We start from the raw sequence: 25,415 nt of genomic DNA, 5'->3' as shown, positions 1-25,415 counted from the left end.
GGAGTCGTGCTTTAGCGGTAAGTATGTTTGAGAGAAAACTAGTTGTTCAGCTAACGGAATTTTGCTTATCCAGGTCCCTCTTTGATGTAATCCGGCTAAAATCTTGGTAATAATCCAACAAACCATATTTGAAAAAAATCTATCCGTTAGGACGAAGACTCACTGAATTGTAGCCACAACAAATCTTGGATAGTCTTGATTTCTGAGAACTAATCCCTGGATTTCAGGCCAACAACCAATCAAAAACCTATAAAATGAACACCAATTAGTATTAAATTCTCGTTGCCTCCTCCAAGTGTCACCAGGAGATTGGTTGCTTTTTGTGCACTGTTGGTCCCGCCTTACCACGTGTCAGTTGACTTGTAGGATTTATTTTTGGTACAAATAGCTGCTCAAATTTATTAGTTAAGGTATTTATGCTACTATACAATTTTTTGGTTGTTTTGATTGTGCAATGAATATTCTACCTCTCCATTTTGCATCTTATATTAGTTAAGGTATTTATCAGACAGAATTTTGTCTTCTATGTGTTGTGCATGCATCTTTCATTGATTATGCAATATGATTTTAGTTAATTCATGGTTTTGAGGTGATATTTTAATTATCTTCACAGCACCTAATTGATATGGAGACACCGCAAGAGATTGTGGATGAAAATTCTTTGTGGAGCCCTGTAATGGAGAAGTTATTACAGGAGAAGTTATTTGTTGATATTATGGTTGAACAAGTAATAGGGGGAATATGAAGAATGAGGTCTTTCATAACAAGATTTGGAGCTCAATATTGGTGGAGATGGATACCAAGACTACAAGGAATTATCAAATAAAACAAATTAAAGCAAAATAGCATTTACTGAGGATGAAGCACCGTGCTTTTTCTGATCTTCTAAATCATACTGGGTTTGGCTGGGATTCAGTTACTAATATTGTGGCTGCTGATGAAGAAGTGTGGGACACTTATTTCAAGGTAATATTTGCATGCTTTAGTATGTCTTGTAAGGTATATGTGTGTCTGCTTTACGCGTATAAGCCTCATTGCACGAATGACACTATGATAGCCATTACTGGCATCGCTGAAACCTTATGTATACTAGATTAAGAATTCTTATGTCTTCTCCATGAATACTAGACTATGAATGCTTATGAATTCTTATGTGCTCAGAAACTTGAGACAAACTTCAGAGTGCCTTGTGTGTCTGCTTTCAAATGAATACTATATTATGAATATTAGATTACGTCATCACTGAGCATTTTTTAGTATACATTTACCCAGGTTGTACATCACAGTTTTGATTTACCTTGTGTGGTTGCTTTCAAATTCGAAAAATATATAATAGACATTATTTTGCAATTGCAGGCACATCCAATTGTTGGTCCATTGATGTGAGATTTCGAACCACTAAATTTATAGCGATTCAAAACTCAGCTTATTACTCGCAAGTGCACGAATCAATAGTAGTATAGCTTAGCAAATACGAGTGTCGAATCCACGAGGACTGAGTATTAGTTTAACTTAATTCCAATGTTCACTAAAAAAAATACCAATTATGTCGCAAGCAACAAATCAAAAGTTGAATGAAAAATCAACGTGATAAAAGTACTAGGGGTTCGATTTCACCATCTCCATTATACTCAACTCTCTCGGTTGTTAACTGCCAATTCAGCCATACTTGTTGACGATCAGGTCCCTTAATTCATGTAGTAGTCATGGCGTCTAACTTACTACATCTATCCTTACTTTGCAACTACCTATGGCGTCTAGATTAGTTTAACAAACAAGGATGCATTCGAATCAATGGTAACCTTTAACACGATCACATAAATCTTAGCATATGGCGTCTATGTCTAGGCAGTTATGATGTTGAATTGCAAGAAGCTAATCTCAAATTGAGCATGGCGTCTACTACAATTTGCATCAAAATAATCAAATCCCAATGGTGATCAATCATCAAGATTCAAATATCGTTCAAGTATAGCAATTAACACTCAACAAAGCATGAATGAATTAACAATCAAACCAAAATCCTTGAGCATAATAGAGTGGCTACATCATTCCCCTAGCAGGAGGATTAGTTCCTCATGCTAGATTCAAACAAAGAAAGCAAAGAAATTGATTCCATCAGGGTTGAGAAAAGCCAACACAATTGCATAAAGTCTTCGACCAAGCTCCTCCTTGCTGCCGATTAGTTTTCCTCCTAGAGAGATAAGTCTCTCCCGTTTTTTTTTCCAACCCTTTTAGGTCTACAGCCTTTTTTGAAGAAATGACATTGCTGCCCTTGTAATGGGCTGAGCTGATTGGCCTTGAAAAAGTTTTAAAAGAATAGCACAATGATTTGGGCCTAAATCATCTGTGAAATTCCAGCTTGGTATACCAACTTTGTAACTCTATAACTTCGTTAATTGTGAACGAAATTCAATGAACTTGATATCAATACGAAGCTTAAGAAGTCGACCCTTCACCGTCACTGAAAAATTCCAGATTCGGAGCTTTCTAGCGGAAATTTTGGACATCCGAATATCAGCCTGCCAATTGTCCTATTTTGAACCCATGTTGAAAATATTTGCTCTCGCACCTACAAACGCGCAAAATAGACCAAAATCATAGAGAAAGATCCGAATAGTCATGCAAAAGTCCCTATGAAAACACAATTATATCTATATATTATTTGACTTATCAAATACCCCCACACTTAGACTTTGCTAGTCCTCGAGCAATAGTAAAACAAATCATTAACAAAAACAAAAATTAACATCTAACTCACTTTCGCAGGAATCGCGGTGACACTTAGCATGTGACACAAGCCTTTAAACCCCTAGGTGTCCCTAGTGGACGAGTTATAGTCTCGTGAGGGCTTACCAGAATGATACCCACAAACATTATAAGACACCACAATGCCAAGTTATTCCACTAATAGAAACATGCAAATACAATCTTGCTTTCATATTCACACCAACAAACCAAGCATCAGGGCAACATTTTCCAATACAAGCATTCATTCGCAAACTTCATTATATCCAACGTGCTTATGGAATGTGAAATAGCACTTGTATAGGGATTTCAATAACAACTCAACATGAACACAATCATAGCATATCAGAAATCATTAGCAAAAACAAGTAAGCACACCGGGTTGTTTATTTATTTATTTTGAAAGCAACTATTTTTTTTTCCGTTACTTGTGCAATGCTTTACCCCCTTAAGCTTTCTAATTGACCCATGTAACGAGTTTTCAACCAATGACTCCCAGTCCAGTTGGCTTAGGGCATCAGGTGTAGAGACACCCCTACGGGTCTAATAACTCAAGTCAAAAAGGCTACGAGGCTAAGCAAGTCACTGTGTAGAAGTCACTCATGGTCTACCTTTTTACGCGAAACTCACTGCTTGCTAAGCAAGAGGCCCGGTTACTCAGTAGAAAACCCATGAGAAAAATCCACTTATCCTATTGTTCTTTTTTTTTCTGGTTTTTTTTTTTTTTTTTTTGAATGAATTAATCCCGGATGTGTAACTTTAGAAAACTAATGTTCCTGACATACCACAAGTGTCCAACATTAAGTGTCACCTCATACCCCACAATATAAGTGTTCAAATTGTTGGATCATGCAAGATAAACAAAGCTCAAGATATAAACACTCAATTGGGCATGAGTCCTTAGCAAGATTCATTAGTGCTTCAATTAATCACAATATCATATTCATCAAGTTTCATTCATGAAAGTCACATGGCATTGCGGTTCTCTTTTTTCTTTTTCTTTTTTTCTTAATTGCTCACTAAACATTTTTTAACACCCAACACATAATACCCACACATCACCCCCCACACTAGAAAGATGCAGTGTCCTCAGTGTAGTTAATCGAGAGTACGAAAACAGAAAAGAAAAGAATAGGACAACCTGACAAACTCAAGCAGATGGGGGTGGAAGGCGAGACACTATAGTGTCTGGATAAATTTGACATTCATTGTTGGGGTCTATGTCAAGAAGGAATCCAAGAGCATGAGTTGTTAGAAACTGGACCGCATCGCGATGTTCGGGCAATTCCTGCACTTCCCACTCAATGCGTGTTTCAGGTGCAAGTTCAACCGTGTGGAAAGGGTCTACTGCTACTTGCTTTCCTTTAGATGCCAGAATCTTACGTTTAGTCATTTTCTGTGCACAATAACACAAGTAAGCATATTCATGGAATTTTGGAATTGAAGCGCAAGATAGTATGAACTTGAAAGGCATGGATCCCTAAACACATGTAGATCATAGACAATGACATTTAAGTGTTAATGGATCAAAGCGGCCAGACTTGAAGGCAAAAAGTTCCATTCGAACATTTCAGCTAACACATTGTGGGCATATAATAATCTTGTGTATAAGCAATGTGTTTATGCGAATGTGAACCCCAAACTGCAAATATATATTTAAGAGACCTGCAATAACATGGTGGAGTGCACCAAATTTCCAAACTCCTCCATAAAGCATCTTAGTTTTCAACCTCCAAAACCGTGATTCATCTCAAACAATAATCATACGCATGGAATAAGGTAAGAAGGATGAGAGAAAAGAGATGGAAGAGAAAGAAAGGTACCTTGGATGTTTAGAGAACGAGGGAAGAATGGATGGACACTCGTTTTCTTGATGTGCCGTGAGAGAACTTACTGCCGTGTCCGAGAAAACGTGTATTTAAAAGTGGGAAACTTACCTATGGGGTCGAGCAGCTGTTGAGCGTGGGTTGAACGGCTGTCGAGCGTGACTCTCTGGCCTTATTTGACTAGCATGCGCTCGAGCAATTGTTGCACGACTGTTGAGCAATTGGGGTTGAGCAGCTGTTGAGCGTGGGTTGCACGGCTGTCGAGCGTGACTCTCTGGCCTTATTTGACTAGCATGGGCTCGAGCAATTGTTGCACGGCTGTTGAGCAATTTCAACACTCGTGCACTACAGCTTCCGATCAAGAAATAGAAACAAATTAACAAACCAAAAAGAGCAAAACAAAACAAAATAAAAATACAAAAGCTTGGGTTGCCTCCCAAGTAGCGCTGTATTTAACGTCTAGGCAAGACGGAGTGAGACAAATCCACTCAGGCTTTTGAATCTTGAAGGATAGTGATGGACTCAACAGCATCAAAGTTGGCTTCCAAATACGGTTTGAGGCGATGTCCATTGACTTTGAACTCATTACCCGTTTTTAAGTTCTTGATATCAACAGCTCCATGGGGAAATACTCGAACCACCTGAAAAGGCCCATACCATCTTGATCGTAACTTACCAGGAAAAAGCTTAAGCCTAGAATTGTATAACAACACTTTTTGTCCCGAAAAGAACTCCTTCGGTGCAATGTGCTGGTTATGATAGCGCTTTGTCTTTTCCTTGTAGATCTTCGCATTCTCATAGGCCTCCTCGCGTAATTCTTCCATTTCATTGAGTTGTAACTTACGCTTTTCTCCGGCTGCATCATAATCAAAATTCAACTTCTTGATAGCCCAGAAAGCCTTGTGCTCAAGTTCCACCGGTAGATGACAAGCCTTTCCAAAAACCAAACGATAGGGGGACATGCCAATTGGAGTCTTATATGCAGTTCTATACGCCCAAAGAGCATCGTTTAATTTTATACTCCAATCGGTTCTCTTGAGATTCACAGTTTTCTCCAAAATTCGCTTAATCTCTCTATTGGAAATCTCTGCTTGCCCACTTGTCTGAGGATGATATGCAATAGCTACTCTATGTGTGATATGATACTTTGATAAAAGTGTGGCCACAGCCCTGTTAAGAAAGTGCTTTCCCTCATCACTGATAATGACTCGGGGAGTGCCATACCTTGGAAAAATTATACCTTGAAGTAAACGGATCACCACCTCACTTTTGTTGGTTGAACTTGCAACTGCTTCAACCCACTTAGATACATAGTCTACTGCTACCAAGATGTACTCATTTCCATGTGACTTGGGGAATGGTCCCATGAAATCAATGCCCCAAACATCAAAAATGTCTACCACCAAAATATTGTGGAGCGGCATTTCATTCCTCCGAGATATATTGCCAAGCTTTTGACAATTTTCACATGTAGAGCAAAAAGTATGAGCGTCTTTGTGGAGAGATGGCCAAAAGAACCCGGATTGTAGAATTTTTGCTGCTGTCCTTTGAGACCCAAAATGACCTCCACAAGCATATACGTGACAAAAAGTCAGAATACTTTTCTGTTCATTTTGTGGTACACACCTGCGAATGACTTGATCTGCACAGTGCTTGTACAAGTAAGGCTCATCCCAAAAGTAGTGCTTGGCTGTAGACAAGAATTTTTTTCTTTGTTGATGCGTCCAGCCCTTTGGAATGATGCCTTGTGCAAGATAGTTCGCTATGTCTGCATACCAAGGTACTTCACTTTGCATTATGAATAAATGCTCATCTGGAAAAGTTTCATTCAAGGGAAGAATTGACGATTCACATTCATTTGCTTGAACAATACGAGATAAGTGATCTGCGACAACATTCTCCGCCCCCTTTTTATCTCTTATCTCTAAATCAAATTCTTGAAGCAACAATACCCAACGAATTAGTCTAGGCTTAGAGTCCTTTTTCGATAGAAAATATTTGAGTGCTGCATGATCGCTGTATACAATTACCTTGGAGCCAATCAAATATTGTCGGAACTTCTCCAATGCATATACTACCGCAAGCAACTCTTTCTCTGTGGTTGAATAGTTGAGCTGAGCATCATTAAGAGTACGACTTGCATAATATATGACATGTGGAAGTTTCTCGACTCTTTGCCCCAACACTGCTCCAATTGCATAATCGCTTGCATCACACATGAGCTCAAATGACAGACTCCAATCTGGGGCCATCATTATAGGTGCTGAAGTAAGTAATTGCTTCAACTTATTGAATGCCTGTGAACATTCATCGGTGAAATTGAAGTTGGCATCTTTGGTAAGTAGATTACACAATGGCCTGGAGATCTTCGAGAAGTTTTTAATGAATCGACGGTAGAAGCCTGCATGACCGAGGAAAGATCTTACACCCTTGACTGATGTAGGTGGTGGTAGCTTGGATATTAATTCAATCTTCGCCTTATCAACCTCAATCCCTTTTTCTGAAATAAGATGTCCCAACACGATACCTTCTCGAACCATGAAATGACACTTCTCCCAATTCAGTACAAGATTTGTTTCTTTGCATCTTTCCAACACCAAGGCTAGATTATATAGACATGTATCAAATGATGAACCAAAGACAGAGAAGTCATCCATAAATACCTCTATGATACGTCCCACCATATCTGAAAATATGCTAGTCATGCACCTTTGGAATGTGGTGGGTGCGTTGCATAGTCCAAATGACATCCTTCGATAAGCAAAAGTTCCAAAAGGGCACGTGAAGGTTGTTTTATCTTGATCCTCTGGAGCAATCACAATTTGGTTGTAACCTGAATAACCATCAAGGAAACAATAATGGGAGTGACCTGCTAACCTTTCCAACATTTGATCGATGAATGGCAATGGAAAATGATCCTTTCTTGTGGCAGCATTCAATTTTCGATAATCAATACAGACCCGCCATCCTGTTTACTTCCTCGTCGGAATGAGTTCATTATTTTCATTAGCGACTACTGTAATACCAGATTTCTTCGGAACCACCTGTACTGGGCTCACCCACTTGCTATCCGATATGGGATAGATAACTCCAACATCCAATAACTTAAGGATTTCAGCTCTGACAACCTCCTTCATTGGTGGATTAAGACGCCTTTGTGCTTCACATGATGACCTGGCATCTTCTTCTAATAGGATTCGATGCATGCACATAGTGGGACTAATACCCTTGATATCAGCTATTGACCACCCAATCACACTTTTATATTCGCGTAGCACACACAAAAGATTTTTTTCCTCTTCATTGGTGAGATTGGCAGAAACTATAACAGGTAATTCATCTTTTTCTCCAAGGTAGGCATACTTCAAATGCTTTGGGAGTTGCTTTAGGTCCAACTTCGGTGGTGATTCTATAGAGGGAAAAACTTTTGGAAGTGCTGGCCCAAGGGCTTCAAAGGTTCGACTCCACCTATTATTAAATGTTGGTTGTTTCTCTAGATATGCACATATCTCTGCAGCTTCTCCATCTTCAGCAATCTGCAATTCAGGAAACATAAGACAGTTTGCCAAATAATCAGTAGCTTGATTTTCTAAGAATGAATCATTGATAAGATTGTCAAGAATGTCAACTCTAAAACACTCCCTTTTATCAGAAGGATGGCGTCCAGCTTCATATAAATTGAATTCCACTGTTTGTCCTTGCACCGTCATTGTCATACAACCTTTTTTCACATCCACGATAGTTCCTGCTGTCGCTAAGAAAGGTCGACCCAAAATAATTGGTATGTCCCTATCTTCCTCCATGTCTAGAATTATGAAGTCCGCTGGGAGTAGGAACTTATCAACTTGGACAAGAACATCCTCTATAATGCCTCTTGGGAATTTTACGGACCGATCTGCCAATTGAAGAGTGATTGAAGTCGGTTGTAACTCCTTTTCAAGACCTAGCTGCATAAAAACTGAATATGGCATTAGATTTATGCTAGCACCTAAGTCTAGAAAAGCTTTTTCAAAAGATAATTGACCAACAGTACAGGGGATAGAGAAACTCCCTGGATCCTTTAGCTTTGGAGGTAGTTTCTTGTTCAACACAGCACTGCATTGTTCTGACAACATCACCTTCTCGTACGGTGCCAACTTCCTCTTGCTAGTGCAAACATCCTTCAAATATTTAGCATACGAGGGAATTTGCTGAATTGCATCTAACAGGGGAATGTTGATCTCAACTTTTCTAAAAATATCCATGACCTTTCGCATTTGCTCAGTCTTCTTTTCATTTACCAATCGACTAGGAAAGGGCACATGAGGTTCAGATTTCTCAACCTTCAGTGGGATGGCTGCCTTGGTCTGATTTTCCTCCTTAAGTTCTTGTTGTCTCCCAGTTTCTTGCTCCTTTTCATCTTTTTCTTCATTCTTCTTTATGTATCCCACAGTTATACCACTTCGGGTGGTAATGGCATTGAGTTGTTCTTTGTCTTTGGGATTAATTTCAGCTTGACTTGGAAGTCTTCCTGGCTCTCTTTCACTTAATTGCTTGGCAATTTGACCAACTTGGACTTCAAGTTTCTGGATGGAAGCTTGTGTGTTGCTAAACTGTTGGTCATATTTGCTATTCTGCTGTGTCACCTTCTGCATGAAGTTGTTTGTGTTAAGAGCCAAGAGAGCCATTTGCTCCTCCAATGATGGTTTCTTAGATTCAGTTGGGACTTGTTGCGCATTCTGATTATATTGCTTGTTCTGATTCTGATTCTGATTCTGTCCTCCCCAACTGAAATTCGGGTGATTTCTCCATCCCGGATTATAAGTATTCGAGAATGGATTATTATTGGGATGGAAACCACCTTGCCCCGCATAGTTAACATGTTCCTGCTCTGAAAAAGAAGACATGGGGCACATTTCTGTAGTATGACTAGTCTGAGAACAAATTGCACATACCTCAACCGGGATTGTTTGTTGGATGGGTCCAATGTTCTGAGTTGAGAATGCTTTTACCAACATATCAATCTTTTTCTCCATGGACAGCAACTGAGGCTGCTTTTCTGCGTTAGTGTGGACTTCATAAATGCCTCTTGGAAGTTTCAGTCCTTGTTTCCCTCTAGATGAAAATTGTTGAGAATTTTCACTGAGAATCTCGAATAAGTCGAAAGCTTCTTCACTACTCTTTTCCATAAGTACACCTCCACAGGCTGAATCTACAATGTTTGTGTTGTTTGCATCCAATCCTTCATAAAAAGCCTGAACTTGATCATCTTGGGATAAATTATGATGCGGGCACTTGAGAAGCAATTGCTTAAAATCATCCCAGGCTTCATAGAACAAATCACCATCTTTTTGTTGCCAAGTTTGAATTTCTCTTCTCAATTTCTTCGTTTTCTGCGCTGGGAAAAACTTTTTTAGAAATTTTGTGGCCATCTGTTCCCATGTAGTGATTGATCCCGGGGCTAAAGAATTGAACCACAGCTTGGCATTGTCCTTGAGTGAAAAAGGAAATAGTAGAAGCCGAACTTCTTCTGGAGTTAACCCCTGAACATGCTGAGTCTTGCAGAGCTCAAAGAATTCTCTAATGTGTAGATATGGATCATCAGATGATGTGCCTCTAAAGTGAGGTACTGCATTCAGCAAATTGGGAGGGAATGTGACATTGCCCTGAAAGTTTGGTTGAAATGCAATACTGGATGGTTGTTCCAAATTCTGCGGCACAAAGGAGTTCTTCATTGGCCTTCTAACTGGGTCAATAGCAAGAGCAGCTGCAACTCTAGCAAGAGCATTCTCACCATGCTCAATCTCTGGATTCTCTAAATTCGCCATAGTTCCTCTCGCTTTTGCTTCCCTTCTCAATTGTGCAAGAGTCTTCTCAATTTCCAGATCGTAGTCAATTAAATTTCGACCTTGAGATCGACGTCCGAGCATACACTGTAAGACCAAGTTAATGAGGATAATTAATTAACAAATAAAAATCGAGAATAAGAAAGGAAAGATCGAAACTAAATATAAACCAATAATTTCAGTCCCCGGCAACGGCGCCAAAAACTTGATGTGAGATTTCGAACCACTAAATTTATAGCGATTCAAAACTCAGCTTATTACTCGCAAGTGCACGAATCAATAGTAGTATAGCTTAGCAAATACGAGTGTCGAATCCACGAGGACTGAGTATTAGTTTAACTTAATTCCAATGTTCACTAAAAAAAATACCAATTATGTCGCAAGCAACAAATCAAAAGTTGAATGAAAAATCAACGTGATAAAAGGACTAGGGGTTCGATTTCACCATCTCCATTATACTCAACTCTCTCGGTTGTTAACTGCCAATTCAGCCATACTTGTTGACGATCAGGTCCCGTAATTCATGTAGTAGTCATGGCGTCTAACTTACTACATCTATCCTTACTTTGCAACTACCTATGGCGTCTAGATTAGTTTAACAAACAAGGATGCATTCGAATCAATGGTAACCTTTAACACGATCACATAAATCTTAGCATATGGCGTCTATGTCTAGGCAGTTATGATGTTGAATTGCAAGAAGCTAATCTCAAATTGAGCATGGCGTCTACTACAATTTGCATCAAAATAATCAAATCCCAATGGTGATCAATCATCAAGATTCAAATATCGTTCAAGTATAGCAATTAACACTCAACAAAGCATGAATGAATTAACAATCAAACCAAAATCCTTGAGCATAATAGAGTGGCTACATCATTCCCCTAGCAGGAGGATTAGTTCCTCATGCTAGATTCAAACAAAGAAAGCAAAGAAATTGATTCCATCAGGGTTGAGAAAAGCCAACACAATTGCATAAAGTCTTCGACCAAGCTCCTCCTTGCTGCCGATTAGTTTTCCTCCTAGAGAGATAAGTCTCTCCCGTTTTTTTTTCCAACCCTTTTAGGTCTACAGCCTTTTTTGAAGAAATGAAATTGCTGCCCTTGTAATGGGCTGAGCTGATTGGCCTTGAAAAAGTTTTAAAAGAATAGCACAATGATTTGGGCCTAAATCATCTGTGAAATTCCAGCTTGGTATACCAACTTTGTAACTCTATAACTTCGTTAATTGTGAACGAAATTCAATGAACTTGATATCAATACGAAGCTTAAGAAGTCGACCCTTCACCGTCGCTGAAAAATTCCAGATTCGGAGCTTTCTAGCGGAAATTTTGGACATCCGAATATCAGCCTGCCAATTGTCCTATTTTGAACCCATGTTGAAAATATTTGCTCTCGCACCTACAAACGCGCAAAATAGACCAAAATCATAGAGAAAGATCCGAATAGTCATGCAAAAGTCCCTATGAAAACACAATTATATCTATATATTATTTGACTTATCATCCATTCAAGAAAAGAGGCTGTGAAAATTATTTGAACCTTGACATAATTTTTAACATTGGAACAGCCACTGGAGTTTTACATTATGCTTCAACCATGAGTCCTCCGAACATTGATGAAGAGAAGTAGTTGGAGGCTCAATTTAGGCAAACAAGGTTGCACATTAATGTGGATGCTGAGGATGATGAAGACCACTTCCATGCTGGAAAATTGGATCCCAAGACGCGTAGTGGCAAAAGACCGGCCCCGTTGCCCACCAAAAGGTCGAGGAAGGAATCGAAGATGAGTGTTGTAAGCGAAGCACTACACACATTTATCAATGTTAAAATGCAACGGCTGAGAGGTTGAAGACCTCAAGTTGTATGCTTATTCTAAATGACATACAATTCTCAGTGGAGTACCGTGTGAAGGCCATGTCAATGTTCATAAGTTTAGAGTGGAGGAAGATGTTCATGGAGATCTCGGATGAGCTCAGAGAAGCTTGGCTTTTGAGCCTGTAACAAAGGGATTTTGGCTGTGCTATGGGGTCGGCTATGTTGTTGTACATCCACTTGTGATGAAGTTTGATTGTTGTTGTGATCGAATCCAATGTCTTGGCTGCCATGCCAATGTGTTTACTGTTATGTAGGATTTTCCTTGGACTACTAGGTATTAGGTTACTTTGAAATTTTTTTCATGTTTGCTTGAACCATGCCCTTTTTATTTGAACTATCCCTATGTATTTTGTTTGAATTATGTCTGTGAACTATCGATTTGTACTTTGTTTTAATGAAGTTTATGAAGCATGGGTTTGTATTTTGTTTACCTGGGTCTCATCACTCATGTTCTTGATGGAGCATGGCAAGTTGGTTTTGGCACATGATGTCTTTAATCAAAAGGAGCAAGCAACGTCATTAATTCTTCGGTGGATTTGATCTGTTTGTAGTTTTTTTTGTAGTCATTAATTATTCTGTTTTTCTGTAGGAGAGAACATGAAAATATTACCTAGTATAATTTATGTGCAGCTTGCTACAACTGCAATGACAGATTGTAGAATAAACAAGTTTCATCTGAGCATGCCGTCACGTTTAGATTTGCTTAGACTCATCTCATCCCCAAGTACTGCTCATCTCATACCCGTGAACTATGTACACAAGATCATTGCAAAATTGAAATACAAGTGAATATATAGGTGAAGAAATGGACCCATACATGCATCGAATATATGTATATGTAGAGTGCTCGTGATAACTTGCACAGTATTGAAGCTCGTGAGGTATGGTCAGTATTAGCAAATGTGTGAACAAAACTTATTGGTTGCTTTTATCACTAGTAAGTACATGATGATAGATAAGAAAAATTATAATGGGACAAGAAAATACTAGTCATGAAACAATGAATTCCTGACATATTGTAAATAATACAAACACGTCAATATACGACCATGAAGGGTACTTACTCATGCATTATTTTCCCCTGCATATAAATTCGGTAGTGTTTGCATCAAAACCATCATAGAAGTGAATATTGTCCAAGCCCATTCTTTTGCAATTTAATGGGCGACCACGTGGACTCAAGTGACTCAGATGATGAAGACTTACTACAGTTACCTGTTCTTCTTGATATTGTTGAGCAAGAAGATCAGCGTCTTAGTAGAACTCCTATGCGGACTTCATCGTTATCAGGCTGTGAATATGTGTTCGAACTGCTAAATGGATCATCAGTTGTTTGCTACCAACTCTTTCGCTTGTATAAGGTAAATTTCCTACACTTATGTGAGGAACTAAGGTCACGTAATCTTTTGAAAGATTCGAGGGATGTGTTTCTAGAAGAAAATGTGGCTATATTCCTTTAAATAATTGGACATAATGTTCGGTATAGAGTTGCAGGTGATAGATTCCAACATTCTACGGAGACTATATCTACTCATTTCCGTAAAACTTTGAAGGTGGTTTGTAGATACGGGAAGGAACTCATAAAGCAAGGGTCAAACTTTGAAGGTGGTTTGTAGTTGCCTGCTGTGCAATTCATTATTTCTTACGTATACAAACACAACAAGATCTACTTTTTAATATGTGAGAAAATATGGGTCCTTTAGATATCCAACCATCAACTTCAACGGGACAAGCTCAAACAACAATAATAATATGCTCGATTTAACTTATCAAGGAGCTGCAACCATGTTCGCATATCGTGACTATATGGCTAATTTGATGTGGTTGGATCATTGTAACGCACCAAATGTTTAATAAAGCACTCCTTGATATTAATGTTTTAATATATTATGTTTTGTGTTTTAACAAATCATCTATCCAAATAAATTTTCTGCTCTCTTTTTTTGAAATAAGCATCTGCCAAATGAATTTTTTTACTTTTTGTTTCAGAAAATAGTTTTTGAGAAACACAAACCAAATGAATTTTAAAACAGTTTTCTATTAATTAAAACTGTTTTCAAATTCTAAATTCAAAATCGTTTTTAGGAACTAAAAAATAGAGGACTTTCCAAACACATTCTTAAATTATAAGAATTATAAAAAGGATCAAACCTTAGATTTCGATTGTAGGAGTTCATCATATTTTCTTGTTCTTGCAAAAACTCCTAGAACTCTACTCCTTGAGGCATGTCATGGTAGCATGACTAGGAACATGGCATAAGACACATAGCTCTTGTTGAATTACATGCCCATTCATTGCTAGAAGCATGTCCAACTTGCTAGAGATATCATCAACCTGCGATTTTGGTGCAAAAGAATCAGAATCGAAAATTTCATAGACATGAAGTCGCTTACCTCTCGCTTCCGAGTTTTAGGTCTCAATAGCAAGGTTGTCAAACAAAGTTTGACATTCCGCTAGAGTCTTGTTCTTAATTGATCCATCTGCATAATTATTAACTACAACTTTACTAGAAACTGTCAGTGTCTTATAGAAAATACGCATCAACACTAAAATAGCTAAAGAATGACAAGGTCGTTAAGTTAAGAGATTATTAAACCTTTCCCACGGCTCGGAGAATGACTCATCAGTTTGTTAATTGGTCAAATTAAATATTTTGTCTCTTAAAGCGTCAATCTTCTGAGTCGAGAAAAATTTCTCCAAGAACTTGTTCTGAACCTCAGTCCAAGTAATAAGTGATCCTGGTCTCAAACCGTTCAGTCGCATCTTTGCTTTATCCTTCATTGTGTGTGGAAAGACCTTTAATATTAAGTGCTCTTCGTTGACCCCTATAGCTAAAGGTGTAATATCCTGACCCGATTATACACTGTTCATAGTATTTTGACATGTTGATCGAGGTGGAGTGAACCTTGGTGATAGTGAACCAGGATTTGGGGAGAATAAAAAATTAAATTAAGATAAAAATATAAAAATATTCTTAATGAATGGGGGATTTAAAAAAAAATTTTGGCACAAGAATCACTCAAATCGGATTTCAATTGGATTTATTATGAATTTTTGAAGTTAATCGGAATATTTTATTAAGGGGTATTTTTGAAAGATGGGTGTTTTTGAAAGTAAAAGATTGTATAAAAGAAAAATAAAAAAAATTTGCAAAAATACGCTCTCTCTCACACGGGATTCTCTCTCTCTCATATTTCTCTCTCTTACACTGGTTCAACGGCAATCTCTCGTTTTCGGTGACGTCGACCTTGCTACCAAAAGGAGCGTATGGACGAGACAAGCATAATCCAACATGAATAAGGTTGAACGGAGCTTCGGTTTGGGAGAAATCGGGGATTGAAGTTCCGGCCACCGTGAATTTCCATTGGTCGATCCGGTCGATTCCGGCTACGGTTTGGCTTGTTTCAGGTACCTATGAGTTCATCTCTTCGAGCTCTTCAATTTGGTGTAAGATTTGGTAGGTTTGGTTGGTCGGATCACCGGCGATGATGTTGGCTGGGTTTGGGCCGAGTTGACCCGGTTTGACCCATTTGACTCGATTTATCCCGATTTAACCCATTTGACTCGATTTGACCCATTTGACTCGGTTTAACCCAGTTTGACCCATTTGACTTGGTTTGACCCATTTGACTCAGTTTGACCCGGTTTAACCTTGTTTGACACTATTTGACCCTGGTTGACCCTGTTTACCTAATCGTTGACCATAGTTGACTGAAGTATATCATGTTTTTCATATATCGTGTTTTGAAGTTAATCGTATATCGTGTTTTTCGATGTAGACGGTGATTCCGGCTGAGGTTCGGAGCGAGTTGACTTCCAGAGTCAGGGGTTAGTCGGGGACGCGTGCTTGATATTTGCATTCTGATTTCCAGGTAGGGGTTTCCATGTCTCTCGCGTGTGGTTCTAGAGTTCCGGTTTCACGGACTCTTATTATATTGTGGTTTTGACGGTTTTCGGGGGTGGAAATGCGAGTTGTTTGTATGTTTTATACGTATTCTCTCTTGATTATCATTGTTGGTATGTTTTTAGGAGTGAGGTGATTGGAGGTGATTGATGTAGACTGTAGGGCCCATATAGGAGCCCAATATATTGGATTATGATGGATTATACAATAAATCAGGTACGTAGCTGTAGACCGTCTGAGGTGAGGTGCATCACAGGGGACGCTCTCTGATGTAGGCTATGCTATCAGGATATCCGATCCTCATCCAGTTTTGGTGTCGACCTGGACTGGGAGACACCCTACGGGGATTAGGGTGGGTCTAGGGGTGGATTATGGATTTTTGATTATGGATTATCGGAGACTGGTGTTCGTGGTTATGGTGTTGTATAGCCTTATCAGCTGTCATGTTACTTGGTTGGATTACTGATAGTTACATATTTATTATACTTCATATTATGCATCATATTCCTTGATTTCTTATTTTTTGGATATCGCTGTTCCCTTTCTATGCCCTACTGAGCTTCTTGGCTCACCCTTCTTCTTATTTTCCTTTCAGGTGAGTTGGATAGAGGAGACGAAGGTCAGCAGCTGGACGCATGAGCTGGTGTGTAGTCTCGAGCTGTTCTTTAGCTGAGTGTGAGGACTTTGGGTATTGTATTTTGTATATATTACCTATTTACTCAGTCTGAACTCGGGTAGATATGTTTTCTTATTTTCGCTGTTGTATAGATACTCCGATGGTTTCGGTGGGTGTATATATGGTATTTTGGAGGGACTGTTTCCACATCATGTTTCAGGAGTTGTATCACTTTATATGTTTATTTAGATTTATATATTGGATTAAGGGTTGGTACGGGGGATGGAGTCTCCTGCCGGTCACGTTCTTGTGGGTATAGGTACACTTCGGTATACTTTAGGAGAGGGGGGCGTGATAGTTTAGTATCGGAGCTGTAGGTACTTACAGTGATTAGACTACCTAGGTTATTTCTTTGGCTACACATCATGCGCCTCCCAGCTGACCTGGTGAGTTTTTATTTTTGTGTTTCTTACTTTTAGATTTATGTATACGTGTGTTACATTTTATAGATATGGTTGATACACGTAATACTCGGGTGCGAGGACAGGGACAAGGACAGGGCAGGAGACGACACTAGACAGATGAGCCTCAGGGAGTAGTGTGCCCAAGGTGGCTGGCTCCATTAGAGCGTGGGCGAGGACGGAGAGCTAGGGGTGTGAGACGTGGGAGGGGCAGGGGCAGGGGCAGGCGAGGAGCTTATGTAGCTCCAGTAGATGATATTGGGGAGGACCAAGAGGTACCACCGGTACAGCCAGCACCACATGGGGTAGAGGCGGTAGTGACTATTTTACGACAAGAGGTCTGGGATGTTATTGAGTTTATGCGAGCTCTTGGGCAGACTGTTACAAGACTTGTGACACAGATTTTTGCTCCCGCCCCAGCTGCACTACAGGCTCCTGCTGAGGTTCTAGCATAGGTTTCGGCTTTGGGTGGGTTATAGGAGGGTGCAGGACAAATTGTGTAGGCGTAGGTAGCTCCTTTGGCGACTGATACTTCGATCAAGGAGCTAGCTGAGTTATGGAAGACGAATCCTCCGGTTTATAGAGGAGTCATAGATCCGGTGGCAGTAGAGGAGTGGCTTCGCCAGCTACGCAGGAAGATAACTTCCTTGCGGATTCCTAAGGAGAAGAGGACTTTGTTAGCTGCAGAGTTCTTAGAGGGGGATGCTTTTACATGGTGGGAGGTGATGACAGTTAGTTGGGGTAGGAAGGGTATGCCATGGGTAGAGTTTGAGACAGTTTTTCTAGCGCAGTATGTACCACAGACAGTGCGGGTAGCTAAAGCTAAGGAGTTCCTTGAGTTGATTCAGTCCCCGAACATGACAGTGACTCAGTATCAGGCTCGCTTTGAGGAGATAGGGCGATACGGGGAGGAATATATTTCAACAGAGGAGAAGAAGATACTGAGATTTCAGAGAGGATTGTCGCCAAAGATTTCACCTCATTTGGCGGCTTAGGCTATCACCACCTATCGCGAGTGTATTGATAAGGCACTTGGAGTTGAGAAGACATTAGTGGAGATTAAGGATTATTGAGAGATTCATAAGAGAAAGCTTGAGAGTTCTACATCTGCTACTATTGAGAGTAGTCAGTACAGACGGAGGACTGATATCCCGGGGCAGCAGCAGAGTCAGGGGCAGAGTTCTCAAAGTTAGAGATAGAGTTATCGGGGACCTAGGCAGGGACAGTAGGGTCAACAGGGGCAGAGACAGGGTCAACAGGGGTAGAGATTAGACCAGCAGGGACATACTCGGATAGATTACCCACAAGGTGGAGGACCTGCTCCGCCTGCACCTCGAGGTCAGAGAGCTCCAGCTCCAACTCCAGCTCTAGTTTCAACACCAGCACCAGTACCGATTCCAGTACCGAGAGGTCCTGCAGGATGGGGTAGACCATTAGCTCAGTAGCAGCAGCAGGTTTAGAGAGGTGGAGAGTATGAACTCCGCCTTGATGCAGTACCAGCAGAGCGAGATCATTTGGGAGGTAGATTTCTCTTATTCAGTTCTTGGGCACATGTTTTGTTTGGTACTGGTGCTACCATTTATTTATTTCTACATCATTTGCTAAGGCATTGGGTTTAGGGATTATGGGAGTGGCCAGAAGATTTATAATTGATTCGCCCTTAGGATCAAGTACCGTGATTAGTGGTATCTGTAGGGACTGTGTATTTAGTTTCGCAAATAATGAGTTTAGAGCAGATTTGTTTGTGATGTCATTTATTGATTTTGATGTTATTCTCGGATTGGATTGGTTGACTGAGTATGAGGCGATTATAGAGTGTGCTGAGAGGAGGATTACACTAACCACAGGGGAGGGTTAGATTTCGTGGGATGAGACTTCTTCCGTGTCCACAATTTCTAGATAATCCTTAGTACATCGATTGTGTTGTAGTGGGTTTGCTCACTTTAGTGTCTAGGAAGGAGTCTTTGACTCCTATACCTATTGTGGAGCATTATATGGATGTTTTTCCTGATGATTTACCGGGATTGCCACCGTAGAGGGAGATTGACTTTGTGATCTAATTGTATCCGGGTATAGATCCTATTTCTATGCCACCATACAGGATGGCACCAGCAGAGCTGAAGGAGTTAGATACCCAGTTGACAGCTTTATAGAAGTTGGGTTTTATTAGACCGAGCACTTCACTTGGGGAGCACCTGTTCTGTTTGTGAAAAAGAAGGATGCTACGATGCGGATGTGTGTGGACTATCGGCAGTTGAATCGGGTGACAGTGAAGAATAAATATCCGTTGCCGAGGATTAATGATCTGTTTGATCAGTTGAGGGGTAGTCATTATTACTCCAAGATTGATCTCAGATCGGGGTATCACCAATTACGGATCCGGAAGGATGATATACCGAAGACAGCATTTTGCACACGATTTGGTCATTATGAGTATTTGATTATGCCATTTGGGCTAACCAATGCACCTACAGTGTTTATGGATTTGATGCGTAGGGTATTCAGGCCGTATCTGGATCAGTTTGTGATTGTGTTCATTGATGACATATTGATTTATTCAGCCACTAAGGAGGAGCACGTTAGACATTTGGAGATTGTGTTGCAGACGCTCAGAGACCATAGATTGTATGCCAAGCTGAGAAGTGTGAGTTTTGGGTGACTCAGGTGAAATTTTTTGGGCATGCGATTTCCCGTAGCAGTGGATCCAGTTAACGTGGAGGCGGTGATAGCGTGGAGAAGGCCAAAGAATGTAGGAGAGATTCGTAGTTTCCTGGAATTAGCAGGGTACTACCGACGTTTTATTGAGGGGTTCTCACGGATTGCAGCGCCGATGACACAGTTGACTCGAAAGGATGTTCTGTTTGTATGGTCAGACGAGTGTGAGCAGGCTTTTCTGGAGTTAAAAACTCGACTCATGTCGCCACCAGTATTGGTGATACCTGACAGAGAGGTATTGGTTATCAGGTATATTGTGATGCCTCAGGAGTTGGATTGGGTTATGTGTTGATGCAACAGGACAGAGTGGTTAAGTATACTTCACCTCTACTGAAGCCGCATGAGAGGAATTATCCGGTGCATGATTTGGAGTTAGTTGTTGTAGTGTCCACACTTAAGTAGTGGAGATACTATCTTTATGGAGAGAGATTCGAGGTATTCTCAGATCATAGGAGTCTCCGGTATTTGTTTACTCAGAGAGATCTGAACCAGAGACAGCGTAGATGGATGGAGTACCTTGAGGACTTTGATTTTACCCTACAGTATCATCCAGGCAAGGTCAATGTGGTGGCTGACGCCTTGAGTAGGAGATTGGTTGCAGCTCGGTTGGCCATCCATGAATTTGAGTTAGTGGATACTCTTAGTCAGTACCGACTAGATGTTGTGAAATTATTCGCAAGCGGACAAATCGCACAAGTAATAAAGGATGAGTAGAGTATCGTTCCCACGAGGATATTTTGGCAAATTCAAATTCAAAGTCAATTCAAACAACTATTACACTAATTGGCAATGCGAATTGTTGATTATAGTTTATGTAATGCTAACAAGTACTTAAAAGATGACTAAGTAAGTAACAATTTTTAACAATTAACCAACCACAAATAACAATTTAATTTCCAAGAAGGTTAAGCACTAGGGTTCCTAATTTCACCACCTCTCATCCAATTGAACTCCATTGATTCATTAACTCTCAATTCTCAAATTAGTTGTTGACAATCAATTTCCCACTCTATTCAATGTTCTATTCCTAGATACATCGAATGTGTTTTCAACATAAATCCGGGTTATTCCTAACACTCGGATTAGTACATTGTAAACCCATTAAGATCAATGGAAATCACTTAACAATTGCATAAGTCATAAACCTATATTTCTATGGTTCATTCAACTTATGTTTTCTATGGATTCTTGCAACCTTAGGCCTATCCTTCCGGTCTCAACCCAAGCTAAAAATCATTCAAATGGTGATCAAGCATTTGAAAGCAATAAGTGTATCCATAGAAAATCAACAACAATAAGAGAGATTAAAGACTAACAATCTAGTTCATTCAACATTCAAAGAGGGGTTCCATTAGGACCCCTAGTTAGAGGATTAGTTCCTCATAATCATGAAATACAACTTGAAATCCATACTAGCAGTCATTTAATACAAGAAATGAGAAGAAATTAGATGAAACCCCTGAAATTCCAGCTTGAGCTCCCAAATGCTGCCGTCCAAGCTTGAGAGAATTTCCTCCAAAGTTCCAACTCCCCCAAAACCTAGCAACTTATTCCTTTTATACTCCCCACGACCCAGAGTCGTTTATCTCACAAGATTATGTCGTTTTGAGCTGGTCTTCCTTGACTTTAGGTTAATTTCGGACAATTGAAGGCCTAAAAATTCGCGAGACTACTCTGGCCGATCGATCGGTTTTTGGCCCGATCGATCGGAATTTTCCACTGTCCAATTCAGCTCAGTTAATGTCCGATCGATCGGAAATTTGGGCCGATCGATCGGATTTTGCCTCCAAGTCCAATTTCTTGCTCATTCCTATCCATTAAGCTGCTTTTCTTCCATTTATGCTCCGGAACCTGAAATGTGCAAATAACACTCTTTAAGCAGCATATAATTCGAATTAACTCTTTAAACAATGCAAGATTTCATGTAAAAAGATGCACACTTATATGAATATAATTGGCATATCACTAGACATGGAGGAGCATGGAGATTTATTGAGTTTACGGAGTTTGATAGCTTGTCCGACACTTGTACAACAGGTGCTGGATGCACAGTTGGGGGACGCATTATTTGATGACGTTGAGGATATGGAAGGATGGATCAGAGGCACCGATGGTGGAGTTAGTGGTCCCAGAGGATACCGAGTTACTGGAGGAGATACTTCGGAAGGCACATTACTCGCAGTTTGTGATGGATCCTAGTGCTACCAAGATGTATCGAGATTTACAGAGACAGTATTGGTGGAGTGGCATGAAGAGAGATGTTGCACAGACCGCGACTTTATGTCTTACCAGTCAGCAAGTAAAGGCATAGCATCGACGACCAGTAGGATTGTTACAGTCGCTTCCATTATCGGAGTGGAAGTGGGAGCATCTTACTATGGATTTTGTGATGGGTTTACCTATGACTCCTCGAAGACATGATGTAGTTTGGGTTGCTGTAGATCGGTTGACAAAGACAGCTCATTTTATGCCTATTCGTCAGACAAATCCGATAGAGTCGTTGACCAAATTGTATGTACGAGAGATAGTCCGACTGCATGGTGCACCATTGAGTATTATGTCTGATCGGGATCCCAGATTTACTTCACAATTTTGGGGTACTTTTCAAGATGTTCTGGGGATGAAACTGAACTTCGGCACAACTTTTCATCCTCAGACTGTTAGGCAGAGTGAGCATACCACTCAAATTCTAGAGGATATGTTTTGAACTTGTGTGGTGGACTTCCGAGGTGATTGGGAGACTCATATTCCTTTGGTGGAGTTTGTGTACCATAATAGCTACCAGAGTAATATACAGATGACACCATATGAGGCATTATATAGGAGACCTTGTAGATCACCATTGTGCTGGTCAGAGGTTGGTGACAGACCACTATTAGGTTCAGAGATGGTGCAGCAGACTATTGAGGTACTGGCAGTGATACGGCGATGGCTTTTGACATCCCAATCATGTCAGAAGAGTTATGCGGATAAGAGACGTAGACCTCTAGAGTTTCAAGTGGGGGGATCACGTGTTTCAAGTGGGGACAGTAGCTTATCGATTAGCTTTACCCCCACAATTGTCAGGGGTACATGGTGTGTTTCATATGTCTATGTTAAGGAGATACCATAGAGATCCTTCTCATATATTTGATTGGTCTACCTTGGAGATTGGTGAGGACGCTACTTTTGAGACACGTCCTATCAAGATTGCGGATAGACAGGAGAGGCGGTTACGATCGAAGACCATACCCTTAGTCAAGGTGATATGGCAGCACTATGGAGCTGAGGAGGAGACCTTTGACATGCGAGCTAGATATCCAGGGTTATTCACTACCTAGGTATGATTTTAATTTCGGTGACGAAATTTTCTTAAGGGGGAGGATGTAATATCCTGACCCGATTATACACTTTTCATAGTATTTTGACATGTTGATCGAGGTGGCGTGAACCTTGATGATCGTGAATCGAGATTTAGGGAGAATAAAAAATTAATTAAGATAAAAATATGAAAATATTTTTAATAAATGGGGGATTTAAAAAGAAAATTTTTGGCACAAGAATCACTCAAATCGGATTTATTATGAATTTTGGAAGTTAATCGGAACATTTTATTAAAGGGTGTTTTTGAAAGATAGGTGTTTTTGAAAGTAAAAGATTGTATAAAAGAAAAGTAAAAAAATTTTGCAAAAATACCCTCTGTCTCACACGGGATTCTCTCTCTCCCTCCTATTTCTCTCTCTTACACGGGTTCAACGGAGATCTCTCGTTTTCGACGACGGTGACGATCGAGCTTGGTACCAAAAGAAGCATATGGACGAGACTAGCATAACCCAACTTGAATCAGGTTGAACATAGCTCCGGTTTGGTAGAAATCAGGGATTGAAGTTTCGGTCATCGTGAACTTCTTTTGGTCGATCCGGCCGATTTCAACGACGGTTTGGCTTGTTTCAGGTACCTATGAATTCATCGCTTCGAGTTCTTTAATTTGGTGTAGGTTTGGGTGGCCGGATCGCTAGCGGTGATGTTGGCTGGGTTTGGGTCGAGTCTGGCCGAGTTGACCCGGTTTAACCTGGTTTGACACATTTTACTCTGTTTGACCCTGTTTAACCCAGTTTGACTCTGTTTAACCCGGTTTGACCCATTTGATTCGGTTTAACCCTGTTTAACCCGGTTTGACCCATTTGACTCAGTTTGACATTGTTTGACCCTGATTGACCCGGTTTACCACTGTTAACCGTTGACCATAGTTGACCGAATGTATTTTGTGTTTTTCGTATATCGTGCTTTGAAGTTAATTGTATATCATGTTTTTCGATGTAGACGGTGATCCCGACTGAGGTTCGGAGCGGGTTGACTTTCAAAGTCAGGGGTTAGTCGGGGACGCGTGCTTGATATTTGCATCCTGATTTTCAGGTAGGGGTTTCTATGTCTCTCGCGTGTGGTTCTAGAATTCCGATTTCACGGACTCTTATTATATTATGGTTTTGTCGATTTTCGGTGGGAAATGCGACCTGTTTGTATATTTTATACGTATTCTCTGTTGATTATCATTGTTGGTATGTTTTTAGGAGTGAGGTGATTGATGTAGACTGTGGGGCCCATATAGAAGCCCAATATATTGGATTATGATGGATTATACAATAAATCGGGTACTTACCTGTAGACCATCTGAGGTGAGGTGCATCAGAGGGGACGCTATCTAGTGTAGGCTATGCTATCGGGATATCCGATCCTCATCCAGTTTCAGTGTGGATCTGGATTGGGAGACACCCTACGGGAATTAGGGTGGGTCCAGGGGTGGATTATGGATTATCAGAGACTGGTGTTTGTGGTTACGGTGTTGTATAGCCTTATCGGCTGTCATGTTACTTGGTTGGATTACTGATAGTTACATATTTATTGTATTTCATATTATGCATCATATTCTTTGATTTCTTATTTTTTGGATATCGGTGTTCCCTTTCTATGCCCTACTGAGCTTCTTGGCTCACCCCTCTTCTTATTTCCCTTTCAGGTGAGTTGGATAGAGGTGACGACGGTCAGCTGCGGGACGCATGAGCTGGTGTGTAGTCTCGAGCTGTTCTTTAGCTGAGTGTGAGGAGTTTGGGTATTGTATTTTGTATATATTACCTATTTACTCAGTCTGAACTCGGGTAGATATGTTTTCTTATTTCCGTAATTGTATAAATACTCCGATGGTTTCGATGGGTGTATATATGGTATTTTGGAGGGACTGTTTCCACATCATGTTTCAGGAGTTGTATCACTTTATATGTTTATTTAGATTTATATATTGGATTAAGGGTTGGTACGGGGGATGGGATCCCCTATCGGTCACGTTCTTGTGGGTATAGGTACATTTCGATATACCTTAGGAGAGAGGGGCGTGACAAAAGGCATACTAGCATCCATGTTAAAAATCTCACGAATATGATTCCAGGGATCTTTAGAACTTAGACCA

General features: G+C 40.2%; 2 protein-coding genes and 1 non-coding gene across 3 annotated transcripts; all 3 read left to right on the top strand.

Moving 5' to 3' along the window:
• The first annotated feature begins 9,830 nt into the window (after positions 1 to 9,830).
• On the top strand, positions 9,831 to 9,937 carry LOC119984899. Its single transcript, XR_005464997.1, has one exon. It is a non-coding gene; the product is annotated as a small nucleolar RNA R71 (small nucleolar RNA).
• Positions 9,938 to 19,937: 10,000 nt separating this feature from the next.
• On the top strand, positions 19,938 to 20,374 carry LOC119983404 (uncharacterized mitochondrial protein AtMg00860-like). Its single transcript, XM_038827092.1, has 2 exons — positions 19,938 to 20,207; positions 20,273 to 20,374. The coding sequence occupies exons 1-2, from the start codon at positions 19,938 to 19,940 to the stop codon at positions 20,372 to 20,374; spliced, it is 372 nt and encodes a 123-aa protein (XP_038683020.1).
• Positions 20,375 to 22,043: 1,669 nt separating this feature from the next.
• LOC119983403 lies at positions 22,044 to 25,012 on the top strand. The gene is made up of 7 exons (XM_038827091.1): positions 22,044 to 22,183; positions 22,388 to 22,641; positions 22,828 to 22,880; positions 23,949 to 24,026; positions 24,275 to 24,292; positions 24,368 to 24,467; positions 24,969 to 25,012. The coding sequence occupies exons 1-7, from the start codon at positions 22,044 to 22,046 to the stop codon at positions 25,010 to 25,012; spliced, it is 687 nt and encodes a 228-aa protein (XP_038683019.1).
• The last annotated feature ends 403 nt before the right edge of the window (positions 25,013 to 25,415 follow it).

The sequence above is a fragment of the Tripterygium wilfordii genome, chromosome 18 (genome assembly GCF_013401445.1).
Source record: "Tripterygium wilfordii isolate XIE 37 chromosome 18, ASM1340144v1, whole genome shotgun sequence".
In the NCBI taxonomy this organism is placed as follows: Eukaryota; Viridiplantae; Streptophyta; class Magnoliopsida; order Celastrales; family Celastraceae; genus Tripterygium; species Tripterygium wilfordii.
Note: the sequence above shows the minus strand (reverse complement) of the source record. Positions and strands in the feature narration are given on the sequence as shown.

Excerpts from the sequence above, each read along its gene's own strand:
- LOC119983404 (XM_038827092.1), top strand. The coding sequence starts at position 19,938 with ATGCGATTTCCCGTAGCAGTGGATCCAGTTAACGTGGAGGCGGTGATA. Across the intron at positions 20,208-20,272 it reads TGGTGATACCTGACAGAGAG|GACAGAGTGGTTAAGTATAC; the intron begins GTATTGGTTATC and ends TTGATGCAACAG.
- LOC119983403 (XM_038827091.1), top strand. The coding sequence starts at position 22,044 with ATGACGTTGAGGATATGGAAGGATGGATCAGAGGCACCGATGGTGGAG. Across the intron at positions 22,184-22,387 it reads GATCCTAGTGCTACCAAGAT|ACATGATGTAGTTTGGGTTG; the intron begins GTATCGAGATTT and ends GACTCCTCGAAG. Across the intron at positions 24,468-24,968 it reads TTCGGTGGGAAATGCGACCT|GTGAGTTGGATAGAGGTGAC; the intron begins GTTTGTATATTT and ends TTTCCCTTTCAG.